Source organism: Podarcis tiliguerta, assembly GCF_965153285.1.
Source record: "Podarcis tiliguerta genome assembly, chromosome: 8".
NCBI lineage: Eukaryota > Metazoa > Chordata > Lepidosauria > Squamata > Lacertidae > Podarcis > Podarcis tiliguerta.
Genome location: NC_139541.1, coordinates 50548270 through 50570416, shown reverse-complemented (window position 1 = coordinate 50570416; position 22147 = coordinate 50548270). Strand labels below are relative to the sequence as shown.

The following is a 22147-nucleotide window of genomic DNA, read 5'->3' as shown; positions in this document are numbered from 1 at the left end:
TCCAGATACGAACTTAATTCATTCCAGGGGTCCGTACGTACCCCGAAAAGTCTGTATCTAGTTTCTGCGCACACTGCACACACAAAGTTTCTGCGCACACGCGCGACATGACAAAACACTTCTGCGCATGCGGTGAAACCAGGAAGTATACACTTGCGGGTTTGCTGCATTCGCAACCCGAAAGTTACGTTACCCAAAGGTAACGTAACCTGAGGGTCCACTGTACTGGCAACAATGACACATCCCAGTGGAAGTATCAGAGAAGTGATTGGAGGGAAATAAATATTTTTGGGGGGTACAGCTGTACAGCATTAGCATACAAGTGGTAGCAAAGCCACAGTATGTGATGAGGTTACCCAAAAAGAATGTACCAAGAGAAATAGCAGAGGGCCAAAAACAGAACCCTAAGGGATCCCTACAAACTGAGAAAGCAGAGGAAGACATTCCTCTTGTGTGTTAGAAGTCTGTCCGGCCTCAACTAGAAGTCAGTCATTTGGTGTCACTGGTGTCCCATGCTGTGGAACACTTTTGCAGCAGTGATTTGGCAGGCACCCTTACTTTTGACTGTCAAGCATCTCTTAAAGACTTTTTAATGCCTATGCAATTGCTTAGCATTTTCTTGAGCAGCCAGTCATTTTAATGATTGTTCTATACTGCTTTTAAAGGATTGCTATAATGTTGATGTATAAAACCCCAATGTTTTCTGAGAGCAACATATATATACTTTTCTAAATAAATAATGATTAGCCAGTTAGGAAGAGAATCAACTGAGGACAGAATCAAGGACCTAGGGCTTAAAGGGAATCACAACTTAATTGTGATCAGCTGTATCAAGGGGTGGCAGAGAGATCAAGGAAGATGAGAACTGAACAGAAACCTTTCCACTTGCCAAATAAATTATTTTCATGAAATAAACTATTTTCTGAAGAAGTGTGCATGCACACAAAAGCTCATACCAGTAACTAACTTAGTTGGTCTCTAAGGTGCTACTGGAAGGGATTTTTTAATTTTATTTTCATGAGGGTAGCCAATATTGGTGAAATACATAGTGGGTAGTCAAAGTCTATCAAGGTTAGCCCAAATTCAGCTAGGGAACTTTTAGCATTTAAGCAGCAAGGTTTAAGACAAAGGAATCGGCTAGCTACACTACAATTTAGATTACAACAAAACTGCTTTCAGCAACTTAAGCATTAGCCACTCTGCACAGATACTAACCAACTGGTAGGACTACAACTCAAACCACATTGTGACACACAGGGGCACAAAGCCACCTTAAATAAATATATAAATCTAATTATCTTAAAGGCAGAATTGAGTAGCTTAGTATTCTCAAAAACTAACAGCATATTAAAATAAAAAATCATGATGAATGTGTAAGATAAAACAAATTTAAATGTTTCAAAAGGGGGAGGGGGAGGAAGGGTGAAAGGAAGAGCTTCTTGAAAAATGAGAGCAAGATGAGAATTGCACACAAGTGGGAAACAAAACATGAGTAGCCAACATAAACTGATCGAAATGTCTAAATGAGCAAGCAGCAGCTTCTGCCCCACCCATATTAGTTTATTGCCTCACACGCAGTATCAAGGGTAAAGGTTACTAGTACCTGTTGTGTACGTTGAACAAATGGAACTACGTACAATGTTGACAGATGTTAAATGCTTTAACCTGTATGAGTTAAATATGGAACATCCAGAATACAGCTTGAAAATCACATAACTTAGCACTAAAGTTTGCCACCTACCAAGGACTACAAGGTAGAGCTAACTACAATTGTGCTGCAAAGGAAGCCAATACTTTTGCTGAATTTGATTGGGATCCTAAAGCTGAAAGAGCTGTTCCTCAAGATAGTCTAGCTAATTCATGGTAAAGTGAGATTTGAACCAGCAACTTCCCAATTCATCGGTCTGCTAAATCCACTCCTTTACACAAAAATTAGGCCTAAGTTGTTGGATCCATTATTGCCTCTAACTTGAGCCAAACCACAGCTATCATGGCCAGTAGCCACTGAAAGCCATTCAAATGGGTTGCCATTAGTCTCCTGTAGGAGCAGGTTTCAGTTTAACTATGCACTGTGTGAAGAATTACAGTGGTACCTCTGGTTGTGAACGGGATCTGTTCCAGAGGCCCGTTCGCAACATGAAAAGCCCGCAACCTGAAAGTGCCGTATCTGCGCAGGTGCACGGCGTGATTTGGCACTTGTGCACATGCGCGAGCAGCGAAACCCAGAAGTAACCCTTTCCGGTACTTCCGGTTTGCCGCGGGACGCAACATGAAAAAACATAACATGAAACGTAACATGAGGTATGACTGTACTTCCTTTTGCCAATCCTGAAGCTTCCAACACTAAGCTTCACTGCATGTTCTTGAGTTCTAGTGCTATGACACAGAGAGAGAAACTTTTCTCTTCCCACTTTATCCATGCAGTGAATAATTTTATAAACTTCCATCATACCATATCATATATTTGTATAATGGCGCTATGATACTGAAAGTTTTATTTTAATTTTTCCACCCTAGTATGCCTTTTCCACAGCTGCTGCACACTGGGGTAGACATCCTCATTGAGTTACCTACTATGACCCCAATGGCTCATTCCTGGTCAGTCACTGCCAGTTCAGACTCCATGAGCATAGATGCATTATTATTTTTTGCATCACACTTTCTACACACTGAATTGCATTTGCCATTTTACAGTCCATTCACTCAGTTTAGAGAATATTTTTTGAAGCTCTTGAAAATCTTTTGGGCACCTCATTGCTCACCCCTATCTCTAGATCCTCTATGAACAAGTTAAAAGGCACAATATCAATCCTTGGAAAACTCCACTTTCTACAGCTCTCCATTCAGAGAACTTTCCGTTTATTCCTACTGTTTGCTTCCTATTAACCAATTCCTCTTATACCATAACTGCTAAGTTTACTTGGGAATCTTTGGTGGGGCAACTTGTCATAAGCTTTTTGAAATGCAAGTACTGTAAGCAGATCACCTCTAACTATGTTTATTGACATTCTCAAAGAACTCTTAATAGCTTCATAAGACAAGAGTTGTCTTTGCAGAAGCTATGCAGGCTCTACTTCAGTAAATCTTGTTCTCCCATATGCTTAGTTATTTTCTAATTAACAACACTTTAGATCACTTTTTTTTTGGCACAAGAAAAGGCCAAGCCCATATAAGTGAAGCCATGCGGTTCACATGAAAAGATAATGGTTTCAGTTCTGTAATATGAAGACAAGCAAATAAATCATTCTTCAAGTTACCAGAAAGCATTATTCCAGTGCCTGTCTCATCTGCCAAAAGAAGCCCGGCCAAACTGGCACTAGACCACAGACTTTTGCCAGAAATAAGATCCCACTACCTCCCCGCCTATCCCCGGTAAAGTAAAGATGTTTATAGGACGTTTGAAACAGATATAGCACCTATAAGCAGATTCAAGTGGGTCGTGGATCAGAGATAGGAGGGGGAAAACAAAAACGGGAATTAAGCTCTTTCTCCGCCTGTATTGTAGCAGCCTCTGACGGGTATCCTACAAGACGATTCGGGAGCGGCTGAGGAAGCCCGAGGGCGGCGCACACCTGGGGCTGGCGGGCGCCTCGACATGGATTAACTAAAGCCTCTGAACAAGCAACAACGCTTCCCGACCCGCCTCGTTCGCTCTCACAAGTAGTGGCCCAAGTCACTTCCGGCTTCGGAGGGCGGGCAGGGCAGGCCAACGGAGCGGACGGGGCCCCTCACAATTTCTCGGCGGCCCAATTGGGACGGCCTCCTGGGGGCAGGCAGAAGCCCGCCGTTGCCGCGAGCGACCCTCGGCTTTTATTTATTCCGCGGCCGGACTCGCCTTCGGGGCGCAAGAGAGGAAGGAGGGAGAGAGGGGCAGGGGGTCTCCGGGAGGCCTCCTCGCCCCACCACAGGGGACAACACGTGCAGGGACAGGCGAGCTACGGGCAGGCCCAGCTCACCACTCCTTTGCTTAGCGCTTCAGCGCCGGCTACGCCGGGAGAGACGCGGGACGCAGGCCGCCCACCGCTACCGCCACTACCGCTCGGCCTCCCGGTGGCTTCCGCCAGCGCCGGCCTTGCCGCCTGGAGCGAATGGCGCGGTTCTCACCTGGGGCGGGCCGGGGGCGAGGGTCTCGGGGCCGGGGCGGGCGCCTGGCTGAGCCGCTCGCGCTTCTCTAGCTACCTCCTCCGCTGGTTCCCAAACAAAATGGCGCCTGGAGTCGCGCGCTCACGTCGCGGCCCTTCTCTTCCCGTCTTCCCCTGCGACGGACGTAAGGCCAGGGGGCGGGGGCTCCTCGATCTCGCTTAGGTCGCCCGCGCGAGGAAGCCCTGGCCCAATCGCAGGCTGTGTCCAGCTCCGCGCTCGAGCCCGCCTCCCTGCTTTCGTCCAATCCCCACCTCGAGGGGCAGCGCGATATTATTTTCCCCCCTTTGCGTCTGCGTAGGGACGAAGGCCAGGTTACCCAATCCGTGTTCGGAAGTGGTTGCTGGAAGGCGGCGCAAAGCGGAGGAGATGGCTAGGGGGCGCTGCGGAACTATCGGCCGACAAGGATTGGTTAAATGCAATATTGAGCTCAGCTCGGCCAATCATAACGTGGCGCTGCGAAGGGAGCGTGTCAGCTACGACCAATAAAAGTCGGGCGCGGTTGCTGTGGCCGAGGAGCCAGGCGTCAGGCGCGATTCCTTGGGAAGTGTAACGGGGCAGCTCGGAGGTCGACGAGCGCTCCACCCTGGATGGAAGCGCATGCGCACGGGCTACCCGGAGAGCGGGGGTGCGCCTGAGGCGGTTGTGCAGCTGCTAAGCGGGTCTTCGCAGCCTCCCTTCGGAGCCGCTCCCGGTGCCTGGCTTGTGGGGGGGGGGTCCTCTCGGAAGGCCGCTTCCCTGGGGCTTCTCCGCGGGGCCAGAGTAGACGGGGGGCTGAGGGGGACCAAAGTGTTGGAGAAGCAGCATCCTGGGTGGGGGAAACCACGTGCCATTGGGGTCTGTTTCCTTCAGGAACATAAAAAGGGCAACTGAGAGCGGACGTGAAAGAGGTGCTTAAAACCACGGCGGTGCGGTGGAGAAAGCGGGCAAAGAAGTCCCCCCCCCCCTCTCGTAACGTTGGACCCCCGCCAGTGAAGCTGAATGTTGCAAGATTCAGGCCCGACCAACTCTCTGCTGCTTCCTCCTCGCCTAATTAAAGTGTGTTGCGAGGCCCACAACTCTGAGGGCTTTAACAAATCTGTTTAGGTAGATTCGTGGAGGAGGAGAATGGATACTAGCCAGGGCAGCTGTGTACAGTGCTGCCAGTAGTGAAGGCTGAGAGGCCTCCAAGTAGGTTAGTGGACAGCACAAGTGTATTCCCTTCCTGTGCCTGCTTTGGGGCTTCTGGCAGGCATTGGATTGGCCACTCTGAAAATAGGTTGTTGGACCAGATTGATGGCCGGATCAAGCAGTGCTCTTCCAATTTATTTAATTTGTATACCACCCATAGATCTCGGCAGTCCAGAACATAAAATCACAATGTACAAAACACAAAATATGTAATAAAAATAAAATCAAAGACAACCCAATAATATCTCCTTCCACAGCACATTTTAAAAGGGCATCGGATGTTAGTCGGCCAAAGGCCTGGTTAAAGAGGACCATTCCACAAATGGGAAGCCATTGCAGAAAAGGACCATTCTCGTGCTGCCACTCCGAACCTCTTGTGGAGGGGCCTGTCAATGATCTTAAGAAGTCTCTTCTTAAACTTCTGATATGTAACAAGAATGGATGTTGGTATTAATCTTCCTCTGCTGCCATTTTCCCAGCAAAAATTACATAAACCAGAGTTTTAATCCTAGGAAATAGGTTGTTTTAAATCCCAGAACCCCAATCCTGATCTTTCTCCCCCTTCCCCAAAGTGAGTTGCAAAAAGGCATCATTGCATATGGTTTGGCTCTGCAGAGTTGGACATACTGGGTTTTTTGACTACGTGCCATTCTGTGCAGCTTCACACAGTCAATTAAGAGTTGGCTGAAAGCCAAGGATGACTGAGCAGAGAGGCGTTATTCTGCCTGGAGATATGAGACCTTGGATACCGCTCTACCATTGATTGAGGTCTCACACAGGCATGATGACTGATGACCTTACTGACTGGATAGTTTGTTGGTCAGTGTAGTGTTCTGAGAGTCATTTGGAGTTTGTTATGGGAGAGCTAGTTAAGATCTATTTCTGTTCTTGTATATAGTAACTTGTAGAGTCTGCTGTAAATAATAAACACCTCTAAGTAACCAAATTACTAGTAGCAGCGTCTTGTTCCTGCTTCGTCCATCCTGCCTGCAATTGATTGCTTTCTGGAACTCTGTGTATGCTCTGCTAAGGTCCTGCAACAGGTCAATGTTGCGAAACGCCAGTAGGACACTGGTAGTTTCCCCTGTAACACTCTTGCTGTTTGTGGCTTTGCTCTTCAAGGGCTCCAGCCAAGTAGGCAGAACTTTGTAAAATCTGTTTTGGCAGCTTGTGAGCCTTGTAGACCTCAGGTTGGAGTGGAGGAGAATTTTCTGTCATAGCATGAAAAGCTGGGTAGAGTTGAGACAATCCCTGCCCCCTCCCTCTGCCTCCATGGCAATCGGATGACCAGCCTGGTCCTACCCAGTGACAGAGCAGCCTCAGAGAACTTGCTCCTTTCCCACAACAACAAAAAACACTTCCAACTGCCTGCTGCTCTTTGGCAAGGGAAGAGCAAACCATTCTGGCCCTATGTCACCAACCAGACGATGAAGAGCCAGTTGCATACAACACCACTTTCATGTGAGAAAAGGAGCATAACCTCAGCTGGATGTGGAGGCTTTTGTACAACTTATGCTCTGTTCTCACAATATTAGGCTGATCTCCCCTGTTTCTCTTGCTTTCTTTTAGTTGGTAAGTTAAAGGCCTGCTACTTTTTTTTAATGTAAGCCGCTTTGTGAAACAATATTTTTCTGAAAGCAGTATATAAATATAATAAATATATTCAGGTAGGGTTGCCATATTTCAAAAAGTAAAAACCAGGACACCCCAAAAGTTGTTGAGCTTTTTTATATATACAAAAACATGATGTATGTCAGCCCTAGAATCAGGTCATGCTATAGGTTCTCTACCATAGAGCGGGGGGGGGGGGGCATTTCTGTGCCATAGTGCCATAGACGTATCTGTTCTCCCTGCCCTGCCAAGATTGACCACACACCCAAGAGATTACATGATTTAATAAATTTTTGCAACTATTCAGTCATAAGAAGATAAGTATGTACATAGCTTCAATTATGTTACTATGTTACAAAGTATTGTGTACTATGTGGAATACCATTTCCCCATAACTTTTCAGTGACATTTACTATTTTAAAAGGCATTAGATCAGATGTAGCTGGCTTTGGAGAGGAAACATTCAAACATCTTCTGAGCTTGTCCAGGCTTATACTGTGGAACCATGTGACCAGCACCCTATATATGAGAGAGAAGACGGTTTAGAAAAGAGCTGAGAAAGCACATCTGAAATAATTTCCCCCTGCCTAAAACATCGTGAAGGATACTGGAAGCTTATATTGAGCAGAGCAAGAAGAGGCAACATCTGTGTGAAGGAGAGAAAGCAACTTTCTGCCAGTGCTGTCTTGATAATGTGTGTGCAATTAATCACATATTGGCTGTGTTTTCACATAAACTGGGGTTAATGTTATTTACCAAACAAGCCATGTATTGCTTATTTAGAGCAGGTGTGGGAAACCATGGCCCTCCAGTTGTTGCTGAACTACAACTCCCATCATCATTAGCCATGCTTGCTGGGACTGATGGGAGTGGTGGTTCAGCAACAGCTGGCAAACCAAATGTTCCCCACACCTGCTTAGATCTTATTTTGTTTTCTAGCTACTCTTGCGTCATGCCTTCCCAGCTTGAGGAGCACCTGGGGTAACAGGTAGGGAAAACAACCATAGTTAAGCAGGGTTGTTAGGTTAATAAGTAATGTTAAACCATAGTTAGAATAAGCCATGATTTTTAAGTCAATACCAAGCCATAGCTTCATATTGTCATTTGCTGACAGAAAATAAACAGGCTAGTTTGCTGATATGTTTTCACATGTTCAGACAAACCACAGTTACACTAACAAACCATAGTTTAATGTTACATGAGAACCAGGCCTTTGTTACAGGGCCCAGGATTACACCTAAGCCCTTTTAATAATGGGTCTCTCCAGCTTGAGAAGCCATTGCCTCCAATGTGTTAGCTTGAGAAGCCATTGCCTCCAACGTGTTTTCTGTTGGCTGCTTATGCTCTAACTCTGACCAGCATTTTTTATGGGACACTGCACACACACACATAGGTGAGGGACTGGCTGCTTCTGTAGGGCACATGGAACAGATGGCAGGTCCTGTTTAACTGTGTACTAAAATCATAGTTGTCACTTGATTGGGAGGTGATCTAGCAAGCAATAGCATTTCCCGGGCTAGAAGTAGTGTAAACTCAATCAAGCCATGAGTGCCAGCCAACCCCCCCCCCCCCATGTATTGGGGGCAACATTTTATTTGGTCTGTCTCTGATTGGTAGTCAGTGCAGCAGTTTCCCCCAGGCTTTTTCTTAAAGGTTTATCCTGGGAGCAAAAAGCCTCATTTTTAAGGGCAGAAGATTCCCAATGGAAAACTGTTACCCAGATCAGCACTTTTGCCTGCTAGGACCCATTTTGGCTAATAAATAAAAGGTGCTTCCTCCTCCTAGAACCTAAAGGAAAAGCTGGAAGAGTAGAAGTAGCAATCTTTTATAACCCAATGCTTTATATATTGGCTTTATTTACTGTTGGAAGAGGGGTCAACCTTTTTCTGTGGCTGTGTTGGGATGAAATCTGTAAAGCAGTCACTGGGCCCATCACAAACCTCTATCTTGAGAGCCATGTCATGCTTAAAAAATAACTGAGCCCATATAATGTGCTTTCTAAACAAGCTTTTGGCTCTGCTCCTGCTTTAAAGTATTGGCTGTTAGTGTTGCTCTTCCTGTTTTTGTGTTATCCTGCTGTTTATAAACTTGTTATTTTGTCTTTTAAATATTAGCTCATTGCTGATTTTTACTTGAAATCTGCTTTGAGTAAGACTGCTGTACAGGGGAGAAGCATGGCATAAATCTTTTAAATAATGAAAAGTATAATGCCCACTGGCTCCAATTAAATCACTGACCTTTACGGTGAGAAATGTGATCTTCTCATACTCCTTGAAAAATCCTGCAATCTGATCATTGAAATACCAGGGCTGGTAATCATTTAGCACCTGTGGAATTAATGAAAAAGAAGGTCACAAACTGGAAACGGACAGCAGACCCAATATTAGTGTACATACTAGTCTATCACGGATGCTCCAAAACTGGCTCTTAGTAGACTTATTACTCCAGATCATGTTTTGCTAACTTTCTCTTCATCTCTGCCCATCCATTCTAACTTCTTTTCTAAATGACAGCTTGGTTATGTCTTTAACAACAACTGCACATCTGCCGGTGTTGGAAACCTGGGTCCTAAAAGGCAGGATCAGCTGTGTCTTCCCACATAAATTAAGGAGCAATAGGTTTTCAATACAGCACTTAAGATATGCAAAGTTCAAAGGAGTTACTTACAGTCTGATTTAAAGACTCAACAAACTTTTCAGCCCCCAAGAAGTTGCAGGCCATGTCCACGTCTCCATTATAAACCAATGCTCGTAGGTCCTGAGACAGCAGATACTTGTAGAAGGGAGTCATGTCTCTGTACACCCTTTGGTAATGAGCGCTAACCTGTGTACTGCATGGAGAAGAGAAATGCATGGGGGGGGTTTCAAGGAGCTTGGGCCCCTCATCCCCTCTCCCCTTTGTTTCACCAGTAAGATCAATCAAGGGTGCCCTGTTGATTTTGTCACCAAAATGCAAATCCAAGCTGCCAAGAGCATGCAAGTTGGGGTTCTCATTGACTGCCAACAGCCACAGAATTCCTTTCTTGCCCCTGCAGGCCTATCAGAATATGAGCATGTGCCAAGGCCATCCACCACCAAGTGGTTTCAAGAGGAAATGATGCTGAATATACAAACCTTGCCCCAGAGGAAGAATAATAAATAAGCTGGGGAGAAATAAATGTTTCCAACCTTAGCAGTCCACAACTGAGACAAATATCATTTATAATTTAATCCAGTGATGTCTGGAAGGCAGTTTGTTTTACAACTGCTTCAGAATTCTCATACAATTGAGATCCAACTTATTAGTTAGTTGTCGTATTCATTGTCTCTTTTAAGGAAAACCATCTAAGGCACAATACAACATTTTAATGGAAAATGGTGGTAAGCATCAGTACTTTTCTAAGTACTGTACAGAAAAATGCTGTACAGTACAGAAAAATGCACAACTATGCTAGGTGTGAACAAACGTAATTATTAGCCATGTGGAAAACCTTACCCATGGAGAAGTTCTTTTTGCAAATAAATTTCCTGAACATGTAATGTAACTTCTCAGTGAGACTGAAATACCCAAATAAAAAATGATAAGGTTTTGCACACCCCTCCAAATGCCCAACAAAAATATCACAGAAGACTATTGATGACTGCATGTCAGTAAGATGAACAAGGAGAAGAAAGGTCCATTTGTAACCTGAAAAAGCTCTGCCAGATGACTCACTATGCATGCAACCCCAACAGAGAAGCGGGGGAAAGATTTATTCAATATCATAAAGGACTTATGCCACATCTTACAAGATGACTGTAACATGATTGTTGTTCTCCCAGGACTATCATTATTGGAGATCTGTCAGCTCACCCAAGGGGTCTTGAAGAAGCAAGATAGTCAGCACATCAATAAAATCTTCAGTTCCCTTCACTTGATTTCATATTGTACATCCATACAAAAATTGGAAATATTTGGGACAGAATTATCTGGGAAAGGAGACTACCCTTGCAGATAATTCTGACATCACTTTCCCAGCTTCCAGGCTTAGGGCAATAAAGTATGGGCAGAGTGAACCAGGTGCTTCATATTAGAGGGTTGTCAAAACAAAAATGGGGAAGCTGTTTTTGTTGCAGTCTGCATTTTCATTTGATCTCAGTCCTAGTACATACCCATATGTTATCAAGCTCTGGCAACCTGCAGTGCATCAGTTCTATACCAGCAGAGAAACACCACTTTTCCACAAAGCCTCGCCGGGCCACTGCCCTTCATTACCATTCCATTACCAAACAACTTTTGCATGCTTCTGAAGGGCAGAAACATTTGATGGGAGTCACCTGCAGAGCTCCCAGTCTGGGAGAGTGCTGGGGATGTGGAGAGCCTGCCGGACTTCATCCTGGTTCAGCCACACATACATAGCGGTGGCATTTATACAATGTGGCACTCCTGGGATAGAGCCAATTTTCTGAAAGTGAAAGCAAGGAGAAGGAAAGATGAGGTTGAATTCTTCTGGGAAAAGATGGTGCAAGATACCAGCACCTTGCTTTGCCAGACCTCAGCCTGATTCAGCAAGTGGCCCATAGTTCATTTATAAATGGATGAATCATGCCTTCCCAGCATAAACTTTTGGGAATAAATTTCCATACTGAATATTAATGCTTAAGAAAATGGGTTTTTTTTTGGGGGGGGGGGTTAAGTTTGCCAAATTCACAGAATCGCTAGAGCCACCTGAGTGATGTAAATTTGATGAAGATAGCCTAGCAACTCACTGGCACTGGAACATCAAACTGGTAGTGGTGGAAGAGGCTCGAGAAATCAGCTTCATAACGCTCCTGGTAGTGTGCTCCTCCCCAGCAAGATGCGTAGAGGGTGTACACGTTGAGGCCAATTCCATAAAGAATTCCATAGGCTTGTGATATCTTGAGGATGGGAACAGGGAAGAAGAGAAGAGTTAGCTACGCTCTGAGTTTATGTGCAGAAAGAGGAGAAAGGAAACAGATGTGTGGAATTCGGTAATATTTAAAGCCTTCGAGGGTCATCAGTTTATTTTTATGGGTTTATTATCAAATTCATATCTTGCCCTTCTGCCCAAAGGAGCCCAGGGCAGCTAACAAAAAGTGATAAAACATATTCCAAAATCTTAAAAACAATTCCAATACAGATGCAGACTGGGGTAAAGATAACCACTGAAAAGACAAGAGATTGCACCTGTGTAATATTCAAGGGGAGGGGATTCCAAAGGGTAGGTGTCCCAACACTAAGGACCTGATTATTACATTGCGCAGAATAGACCTCATTATAAGATGGTATCTGCAGGCAGTCTTCACCTATAGAGCGCTGTGATCAACTGAATATATAAGGGGTGGGATTATCAGGAATCCTAGTTCCAAGGTGTATAGGGATTTATGCACCAAAACCAGCACATTGAACTTAGCCCAGTAACTACGTAATTAGCACCCATTGCAATTATTTCAACGGTGTGGTAACATGTTGGCAACATCCTAATGCTGTTCAGAGAATTTGGTGAGGTAGGTGCTACGGGCACAAAATAGGTCAGAGACATTTCCAGAAGACTTTACTAAACCCATAATCTACCAGTTCAGGCCAAAACACATTATTGCATAACAGTTAGAACATTCTAGTTTGTGGCCAGGTGCAAATGGAGTTTGCAAAGTGCACACTACACGAGTTAGTATCAAGGATTTTCAGACCAGGCACTCACTGCTGTGATACAATCACTGTTCATGTTGCTGGAGAAGTTGCAAGTTCCTTCATCACAGCAGTTTTCGTTCAAGGAGGCCCACAAGCTGTAAGGCAGGAGAGAAGGAGGTGGAGTGTCAGGTAGAGGGAAGCTTATTCATTTTTATTCAATCATTAAATTTGTATACCACCCTTCACTCAAAGATCACAGGGTGGTTCACAATTTAGAAGCACAAAGTGTGTGCGCGCACACACACACCGGCTCCCCTGCCCAACAAAGGAGAACAGATGGTTCAAACAATGTTGACAGATATCTGTCCTGTGTTCCCTGGAGATGTCAACAACCTCCTTGACTATTCTGCCTACAGTTTGTGCAAGTTAAGTTTTTCTTTCTGTCCTCTCTTCAGTGGAGATAATTGCTAATTTTATTCACTGAAGGAAGGACAGGAAACAACAGCTTCCGCTTATTTAGCACACCTTTGACTCACTTGCCATCCAACCACCTTGCTTGCCAGTTCCTTGTTTCTGATGTACTCAGTGATACATGATAAGGGCAAGATACTTTACTACAGTCTCCACTCTCCTTTTTTTGCTTCTGATTTGATCTGGCAAATGGAGAAGGCGCGGAGACAATTCTTTTAGAGGCCAGGTGTGAACTTGGAGCTACCAGTTGTTGACTTGTAAGGTGGGAGATTTATCTGTGGCCACTTGCTGACCAAACTCCCCTTGTCCTCTTCTATACTCACTCATCTCCAAACACTCCATGGTAGTAGGCAAATTCCATCAGTGTCTCGTCATTGAGGAAATAGCTCAGCATGCCATTGCCAACCCCAAATCCCTGAGGAATCAGATAACAAAAGATCATGCCAAGAAAGGAGGAGTTGTATGAAATTGGATGATGGGATAGTTAGTTGAAAGGCTATAATTAGAACCAGGCCTGATGCCAGGTTTGAAGATAGCAGGCAGAGGAACTGTAGTGACTAGTGCCTCTTGAGATACAGCACAACTGGATGTGGGGCAATGGCACCGGACATTCAGAGGCAGCTACTAAGCAAGGCCTTCAAAGTGGATCCACCTCCCCACTTCTAGGCATGTCCTTTCCATGTGGCCTGGTTTGGATGTGAGAGGAGTGAGGCCTTCAGGGCTTGTTGTCATCAGGGCAAAATCTGCATTAGTGGCTTCTGCTTGTGGGTTGGCAGTGCTCACTCATTGCCCCTAAATGTGCCATTTGGTCTACATAGAAGATCTTAGCTCTCCTAGTTTTCCAGTGACTCTGCTTCCTGTGCCGCGATTGTGTTTACCTTTAGGTTAATTCCTGCTGATCCTTCCGCAATCTTGGCAGTGAGAGTGGGGACATAGATTCCACCATAACTTTCCCCAAAAACATAAAATTCGTTGTTTGCAAAGTCTGGGAATTTAGCAAAGAAACTCTGGAGAGCCTGGTAGTTGTCCTCAGCTACCTGAAGTAGGGAGAAATTTTGACCCACCACTTAGCTTAGGTACAAATCATAGGACAGAATTTGATGTGCATATCATGTGAGGCTGCATTAAGAAACACACTCCTGGCATTATCCCATCCCACCCCTCTGCTCTTCATCCATCAGGAGTATATGACAGAAGTATTGATTTGCCTCAATGAACATGGAGGCATGAATAAAGACTTCTCCTACCTGTCAGGCAAATGGATTCTGTCCCAACAATACTTACAAACTTTGTGAGCTGATTCCTCACAGCCCAGGCAGCTGTGTAGGAAGTCTATATTGCCACTGGATAGAACCATGCCATAGATTTAAGGCACAGCCAATGCACATTTACAACACATGGCTCCCCAAAATAATGCTGATAATTGTAGTTTCTTCCTCAAAGAGCTGCAGTTCCCAGTGCCCTTAGCAAACTACGATTCCCAGAATTCTTTAGGGGAAGTCGTATGATTTAAATGTGCACTGGCTGTGTTTTAAAACCGTGACTGAAGTCCAGCTCAGAGGGCCTTCTGGCAGTTCCCTCATTTTGAAAAAGTGAAGTTACAGGGAGCCAGGCAGAGGGCCTTTTTGGTAGTGGTGCCCACCCAGTGGAACACTCTCCCATCAAAGATGGGAGATATAAACAATTATATGACTTTCTGTAGACACCTGAAGCCAGCCCTGTATTGGGAAGCTTTTAATGTCTGATGTATCATGTGTTATTTTATACTCTGTTGGAAGGTGCCCAGAGTGACTGGGGCAACCCAGTCAGTTGGGTGGAGTACAAATTAATTATGATGATGATGTATGGTGTGGTTCTGCCCTATATTACTGCTACAGGACTGACAACCTTCCCCCATCAGCTGCTACCATCACCATTCCATCTATTGCCCCACGCACCACTGGCATGTGATATGCATCGCCCCCAGTTTGTTTACTAGAGAATGCGGCCCTTAGGCCAGGAACGAACAGCAAGTGACCTACCTGGCTGTCATTGATAGGGCTGTCTTCTGTGGCATAGGAATAGCCAACTCCAGCTGGAGATTCTATGTAAAGCACGTTGGCTACCTTGTTCCAGCTGTTGGGGTTCAGGTAGAGTGTTGCATCATCATTCAGCTACACAAAATCACGAGGTAGACAAAGAGGGTTACTTTGGGGATGCGAGGTATTTGCAGCACGCTGTTCACTAAATCTTCCATATCAATTGCCTCCAAGCAGCGTCTCAGATTCCCAGTCCTTGAGAAATCAGGCATCTGTGAGTTGGTCTGGGCATTATTGCGGGATTGCCATACATCCAGATTCTCCAGGACACATACAGAATACTGCAGTCGGCAGCAGTGTCCAGGCGGAAATCGGGCAAATGTCAGGGGAAATCCCCAAAAAAGTTCAACAACTTTGGGCAAAACTAAAGCAACATAGAGCCCCTTTGCACCTGGCTCTGGTGATCTCATAGTAAATAATGTTGCCTCTGTGCCGGTATAGAGCACCTTTTCCTCCTGGAAGAATGATCCCAGGCAGCCTCCACAACTTTGATATGAGATCAAGAGCGTCAGGCCCAGTTGAGCCTCAACTGCCTGATCCACAACCCCTTCCTTTTCCCATGTTTCTCTCCTTTCCCATCAGCGTACAGAGCAGCCACAGACTCACATGGAAAGGTCCATTCTCAGCCAGGAGGCCTTCCATGGAACTACAGCCAGGTCCCCCATTTAGCCAGAGCACCACGGGGTCAGTCGCTGGGTTGCCCTGAGACTCCACAAACCTGTCAGGATGGAAAGGGAGAGAGCAAACACCCTGATGGATATCTTTAGAGGAGGCCCAAAGAATGGAGACCCGAGGAAGATACCTGATGCAGTAGCAGACTTTGGGCTCTCAAATTTCAGCGGCACCCTGTGTGACGCTAATATTTGGTGCAACCTCGCCTCTTATGCTTTGTTCTACAGCATTGTTTTGGTGAACCCTGCAGTGTGGCACCCAGTGTGACTGCTCTGGTTGTGCCATCCTAAAACTGCCTCTGCCTGATGTTGTAGCAGTCTTACAGCTAAGCATGCCTGTGCTGAGTGAGGGGCTGCATTGGGAACATGGAAGGAGGAACAGGGGCATCATCATTGGGGGTGTAAATAAATGTGGTGTTAGCTGGTGGGACTAGTAGGGCAGAAGGCAGAGAGGCTAATGGTAGGCAGAGAGAGGTGAAGCCACAGCCAGCAACAGGCAGAGCCAGAAAATTTTGTCCCCATCTTCCTCCCAAGTGAGTTCTACAAGATCAACCTTGAGACTGAGGAAGAGGAAGGTGGCAAGCAGGGCCATTGTAAATCATAAGGCTGGCAGTTGTGACATGGCTAAGGTTGGTGGGGCTGTGTCGCATTTACGCTAGTGAACCAGCCCCCAGTGAATCAACATTTTCCTCCATGCAGCTACCCTATGGGCAGGAATCCAGGAGAGAGGCAGGCAAGGAACTACAACATCCAACATGGCAGCCTGCTCCTACTGGACCTGCCTCCCTCCTGCCCCCACCCCGCCCCTCTGGAGGGCCAGGGATCACCACCAGAAATGAAACAGCTTCTGTTTTCATAATGGTCTTATTGTTATTGCACTTTGACTTTATTTGTAAGCTGCCTTGGGGAAAATTTGTGCCTGTAAAGGGAAGACACAAATTATTATAATCAATCAATCAAGCTAATGTTACAAGCAACCAACTTATTCTTAGGCTGTTCCACACAGCTAGTTCCAGGGCAGCAGAGAAGCATAAACTGGGAGGCAAGATGGCGGCGCAAGCACTTGCAGCGGCTCGGCACTCCGGAGACCGGTTTCTAGTGATTTGTGTTTTATTTTTATTTTTATCATTGCTGCTATGGACTGTGAACACTCAGGCACAAGTAATTTATAGTCGTCAAGAGCTCTTAAGTATCGGCAGAGGAGAAGGTTGCAGCCAGGAGGTCTCAATTTATAACATACCAGCTGAGCTTATCAGAGAGCCTCCATATCTTGCACATTCTTGGGATACTCCCTTTGCTCTCCTTGCCAGAAAGAAAAGAAAACGGAGAGGGCGTAAACAGAAGAGGGGTTGCAGGGCTGGACTACGAGTGAGGCTAGGTAAAAATCCCCACAAGCCTGCATTGCCAAGTCTCCTTGTATCAAATGTGAGATCCTTACCTAACAAGGTAGAGGAGTTGGAACTTATTACCTCTCGGCAGAAAAGTATCCGGGACTGCTGTGTCATGGTCCTTTTAGAGACATGGCTGGATCCCTCCTTTCCACAGGGACTTCTGCAGCTAGAAGGACGCTCAGTAATTAGAGCGGATAGAACCGCCGAATCCGGGAAGAGCAGAGGAGGAGGAATTTGCGTTTATATAAATAACAACTGGAGTTCGGACATCAAACAAATGGACACGCATTGCTCTCCTGATTTGGAGTATCTAGTGGTGAAGTGCCGCCCTTTCTATTTGCCACGTGAGTTTAATGTTGTTATAATAACAGCGGTGTATATACCTCCCGATGCAAACACTACTACAGCTATGGGCCACCTGCTAACTGCTATTAGCAAACAGCAGCGGGCCCACCCGGATGGAGCATTTGTGGTTGCTGGTGATTTTAACCGAGCCGATTTAAGGACTGTGCTTCCTAAGTTCCACCAGTATGTTGATTGTCCCACCAGGGGGGGAAATAACCTGGACCGAGTATATAGTAACATCATGCATGGATACAAGACCAAGCCCTTGCCCAATTTGGGGCAGTCAGACCACATATCCCTACTTATGATACCATCATATAGACCTCTCGTACGTAGAATCAGACCATCAATTAGAGAGATACGAGTGTGGCCAGTAGGTGCATCTGAACAACTTCAAGATTGTTTTCGGAGCACCGAGTGGTCGCTTTTTGTGGGGAATAATGTGGACACATACGCTTCAACAGTACTGTTCTACGTTAAAAGCTGCATCGATGTCGTCACTACCACCAAACAAATACGGGTGTTCCCTAACAACAAGCCCTGGCTAAACAGGGATGTGTATTTGCTGTTAAAGGCAAGAAATGCTGCTTTTCACTCTGGTGATGCGCAACAGTATAGAGAAGCCAGAGCCAAATTGAAAAAGGGCATTAAGAACGCCAAAGCTATGTACTGCCGGAGGATCGAAAAACATTTTGAGAGCTCCGACCCTCGTCGAGTATGGCAAGGCCTGCAACAAATTACAGGGCAAAATATTAAAAACGAACTGGCTAGCAGCAGTGCGCACTTAGCTGATCAACTGAATCAATTTTTTAGTCGCTTGGAGGTGGGAACTGGAACTACTGACACTACAGCATTGGCTACCAGCATATCATCAGAAGCTACTATTGATAGACAACCATTTCTACTACAGACCTCTGATGTACAACGTGCCTTTCGGTGCATTAACATCAGGAAGGCAGCTGGACCGGATGGAATCACGGGACGGGTAATTAGGGACTGCGCTGCAGAATTAGCTGGTGTATTTACGGACATTTTTAATCTATCCCTGTCGCAGGGTTCTGTCCCTACCTGTCTGAAGACATCGATTATAGTGCCAGTCCCCAAGCAGTCAGTGGTGGTATCTCTCAATGACTATAGACCAATAGCCCTAACATCTGTCGTTATGAAATGTTTCGAGAGATTGGTGCTAGATCATATTAAGGCTGGTCTTCCATCCACTCTAGACCCATTCCAGTTTGCATACAGAAGAAATAGATCTACTGATGATGCTATTTCCATCGTTGTCCACACTGTACTGAGTCATTTAGAACGACAGGGAACCTATGCAAGGCTGTTGTTTGTGGACTACAGTTCTGCCTTCAATACAATTTTGCCAGACAGGTTATTTCTTAAAATGATCAATTTGGGTATACATCAGAAGATCTGTCTGTGGGTAAGGAATTTCCTGACTGACAGGCCGCAGACAGTGAGAATGGGACCTTACTATTCTTCTACTCTAGTATTAGGCACAGGAGCTCCTCAGGGATGTGTGCTAAGTCCCTTTCTCTATTCCCTGTACACATCTGATTGTACCCCACTGTATAAGTCCAACACAATCATCAAATTTGCGGATGATACAACAGTGGTGGGGCTCATTAGTGAGAACGATGAGACTGCTTACAGGAAAGAAGTACAGGGGTTAATTCAATGGTGTAAAGAAAACAATCTTATGCTTAACACCAAAAAAACCAAAGAACTCATAGTTGATTTTAGGAGAAAGAAAAGTGTATTTTTACCATTGCACATAAATGGCGAGGAGGTGGAGAGGGTTGGTAGTTTTAAATACCTGGGCATTTATATCTCTGAGGACCTCTCATGGACTGCAAATATTAACATGGTTGTGAGGAAGGTGCAGGGGAGGTTGTATTTCCTGAGAATGCTCAGGGGACTGAATCTATCTCAGCACCTACTCCTGTCCTATTATCACAGTACCATCGAGAGTGTCTTAACCTATAGTATATTATCGTGGTATGGAAGCAGCTCTGAAACGGATAAAAAAGCTTTACTGAGAATAACAAAAATTGCCCAGAATGTTATAGGGCTCCAGCTACCAACCCTGGATGAGATCTTCACGTCTCGCACTTTGAAGAAGTCACACAATATCCTGAGAGATCCCACCCATCCTGCTCACAACTTCTTTGAACTGTTGCCTTCGGGCAGAAGATATAGGACAATGAAAACACGAACCACACGCCTTCTGAATAGTTTCTATCCAAGAGCTCTGATTGCACTAAATAATGATCTCAGGGCCAGTTGTAAGAAATAGCAAGTAGGGAGTAGGAAGAAATGAGATAGGGTTTAGGTCATGTTATGCTTTTAATAGGTCATGTTATATTCTGGATTATGTATGTTTTATAGATTATGTCTGAATGGGATGAGAGTGTTGGAGGTACGTGCAAATGTGTATGTGAAGCCGGTCTTTGGGTGGGTGTTTGATTTTCGTTGTTGTGTATACTGTGTATATACGGACAATGACAAATAAATTTCTATTCTATTCTATTCTATTCTATAAACGTTTCTGTAAGCTGCAGCTCATCCAGAACATCTTGGCAAAGGCAATTTCAACAAACGGTTAGCAAGAGCATAAGGACATCAGAAGAGCCTGCTGGATCACACCCAAGGGGGCCCATCTAGTCCAGCACCCTGCTCTCACAGGGGCCAACCCAAGGGAAACCTGCAGGCAAGACCCAAACACAAGAGTGCTCTGCTCTCCTGCACATTCCACCAACTGGCATTCAGAAGTGTTGCTGCTGCCGCCAATGGTGGAAGTCCATGAAGCAGCTGTTGCCTGGATGTTAGCAATGTGTCTAGCCAGGATTAGCTTTTTAGCTCTTAATTAATGAGCAATTGGAAGCATGCATAGGTCGGCCAGCACATACCCAAAAGCAACAAACAGTTCAATGAAGAGGAGGCATGATCATTAACTCAATCTCTGTCTCTCTGCTTACCAGTAATGGAAGTATTGGCCAGATCCTGCCTGGAGATAGCCGGACCATTGCTGGAAGGTTGGCATCTCAGACAGTCCTGGCAGGGAAGTGATGAGATCCGGAGAAGCATCTGTCCCTGAGCAGAGGCCAAAGGAGACACTGAAGACGGCACACAACCTGAACAAGAGGTGCATGGTGCTGTTTTGGGACAGGCTGCCATAGAGTGGTGGAGTTGCAGGGCACCTTATATTATGCTCAGCCTGTGTACTCTGATAACAAGCCAACAGCATAATCTTGTTTCTTGATTACTAGAAATAATGGGAAGGCGGGCAGCGTGGCTCAATGTACCAGCAAAACACAAGCCAGGCTTCTTTGGAAGGAAATGTCACTTTGAAATGTCACCTTCACCTTATTTAGCCTAACAAGACTTCAGATTAGATTGACCAATTTGGCTAAGTCTCTGGCTTCAAGGTAAATTATGATCAATCTTTTCCAAGAATTGGTACTGATACGGTTAAGTGACACTTCCTTAATGGAATTTCTCAAAATCCGAGAAGCAGCAATATCTAGGCATAGGCCCAGACTTAGGTTTGATGAGGCCCTAAGCTCATCAATGGGGCCCTTTATATGTGATATTTTAGGGAGCAGGCTAGCATGTGGGGCCCATTACTTACATCATAGGAGCCTACACAACACAAAACACTGTTGCTGTATGTAGGTTTCATTTCATTTTTTTAATCCTTGGATTGACTTTTTTTCAAACCTAGGTCTCCCAGACATTTGAAAAAAAAAATGGATAACCAACTAAGGATAACAAACTATTTCGTTTGGACAGGTAAGAAAAGCTTACATGTAGAAATAATACAGTACTGTAAGCTGTTGCTCAGTGACAAAAAAACAGGACAGTGATGTACGAATCCCCCAATCTGAAACTTTTCTTTGATGAAGTGAATCAACAACCACTGCTGATTCACTTACAGAAATACTCGAATCTTTACTGGATCAATAGGGATAGACTGAATTATAGAACAGTGAATTACCTCTGGTTCTAGTAGCCTTAAAAACCAGCACTTAATTCAGAAATGGTAATTAGCCACTTAAAAGCTGGGTCCAGTGCCTCCATTATGTCAGTGCTGTTCTATTCCAACTTCACAACTATCTTAGCTAAAACCTGATGCATCACCTGGAAAAGTAAGGGTACAGGACACTTGGGTGATCTCATCTGGTGGAAGTTGGAATATTGGACCTCTAGCAAACTAAAGTAACAAGTTTGAAAAATTAGGTGGTTTTATTCATAACCCAGCTGAATTTCTCCATCAGGAGGCAAGCTTTCCCAAAATATAAAGTACCCTTTCAGTTATGTGGAGCACATCACCTGAGACCGGTTTCTGACTGTATGAAGAGATCCTCTTGAACAGTGTGGTCTTTGTGGTGGCCCAGGCTGATCTCCCTGGTAGATATGCACTGGCTCAATCCCACATGCTAACCATCTCCTAAGTGTGTATGTGTGGGCCAGCTCACAGGCTGGGTCCAGAGTTTCTAAAGTGCAAAACACGTCTTCTCAAAGTCATGGAAACTTGCCCTCCTGGCCTGAAATGCCCTCTTCTATTGATGTGGTGGATGCTGCAGACTGTGGCTGCCTTCTCCAGTTTGTTTCATCCAGCTGTGCCGGAAATATTTATATTTGAGGGTAG

General features: G+C 45.1%; 2 protein-coding genes across 23 annotated transcripts in view; both read right to left on the bottom strand.

Moving 5' to 3' along the window:
- The window catches only part of CNOT1 (CCR4-NOT transcription complex subunit 1), a 57651-nt gene extending 52947 nt beyond the window's left edge, over positions 1-4704 (bottom strand). For 12 of the 22 annotated variants that reach the window (XM_083452743.1, XM_083452760.1, XM_083452745.1 and 9 more), the window contains exon 1: positions 4105-4267. The gene's annotated coding sequence lies outside the window, so the exon portion shown is untranslated. Of the gene's footprint in view, positions 1-3732 lie in introns of all 22 variants that reach the window. The other 10 variants (XM_083452754.1, XM_083452763.1, XM_083452746.1 and 7 more) reach the window with 5 other exon arrangements.
- A 2485-nt stretch (positions 4705-7189) lies between these two features.
- On the bottom strand, positions 7190-20685 carry LOC310684052 (lysosomal protective protein-like). The gene is made up of 11 exons (XM_083454475.1): positions 20475-20685; positions 15687-15798; positions 15024-15155; positions 13881-14039; positions 13326-13417; positions 12602-12686; positions 11649-11798; positions 11217-11344; positions 9589-9751; positions 9159-9248; positions 7190-7440 (listed from the first exon to the last, which is right to left on the bottom strand). The coding sequence occupies exons 1-11, from the start codon at positions 20645-20647 to the stop codon at positions 7354-7356; spliced, it is 1371 nt and encodes a 456-aa protein (XP_083310601.1). The 5' UTR covers positions 20648-20685; the 3' UTR covers positions 7190-7353.
- Between the last annotated feature and the right edge of the window lie 1462 nt (positions 20686-22147).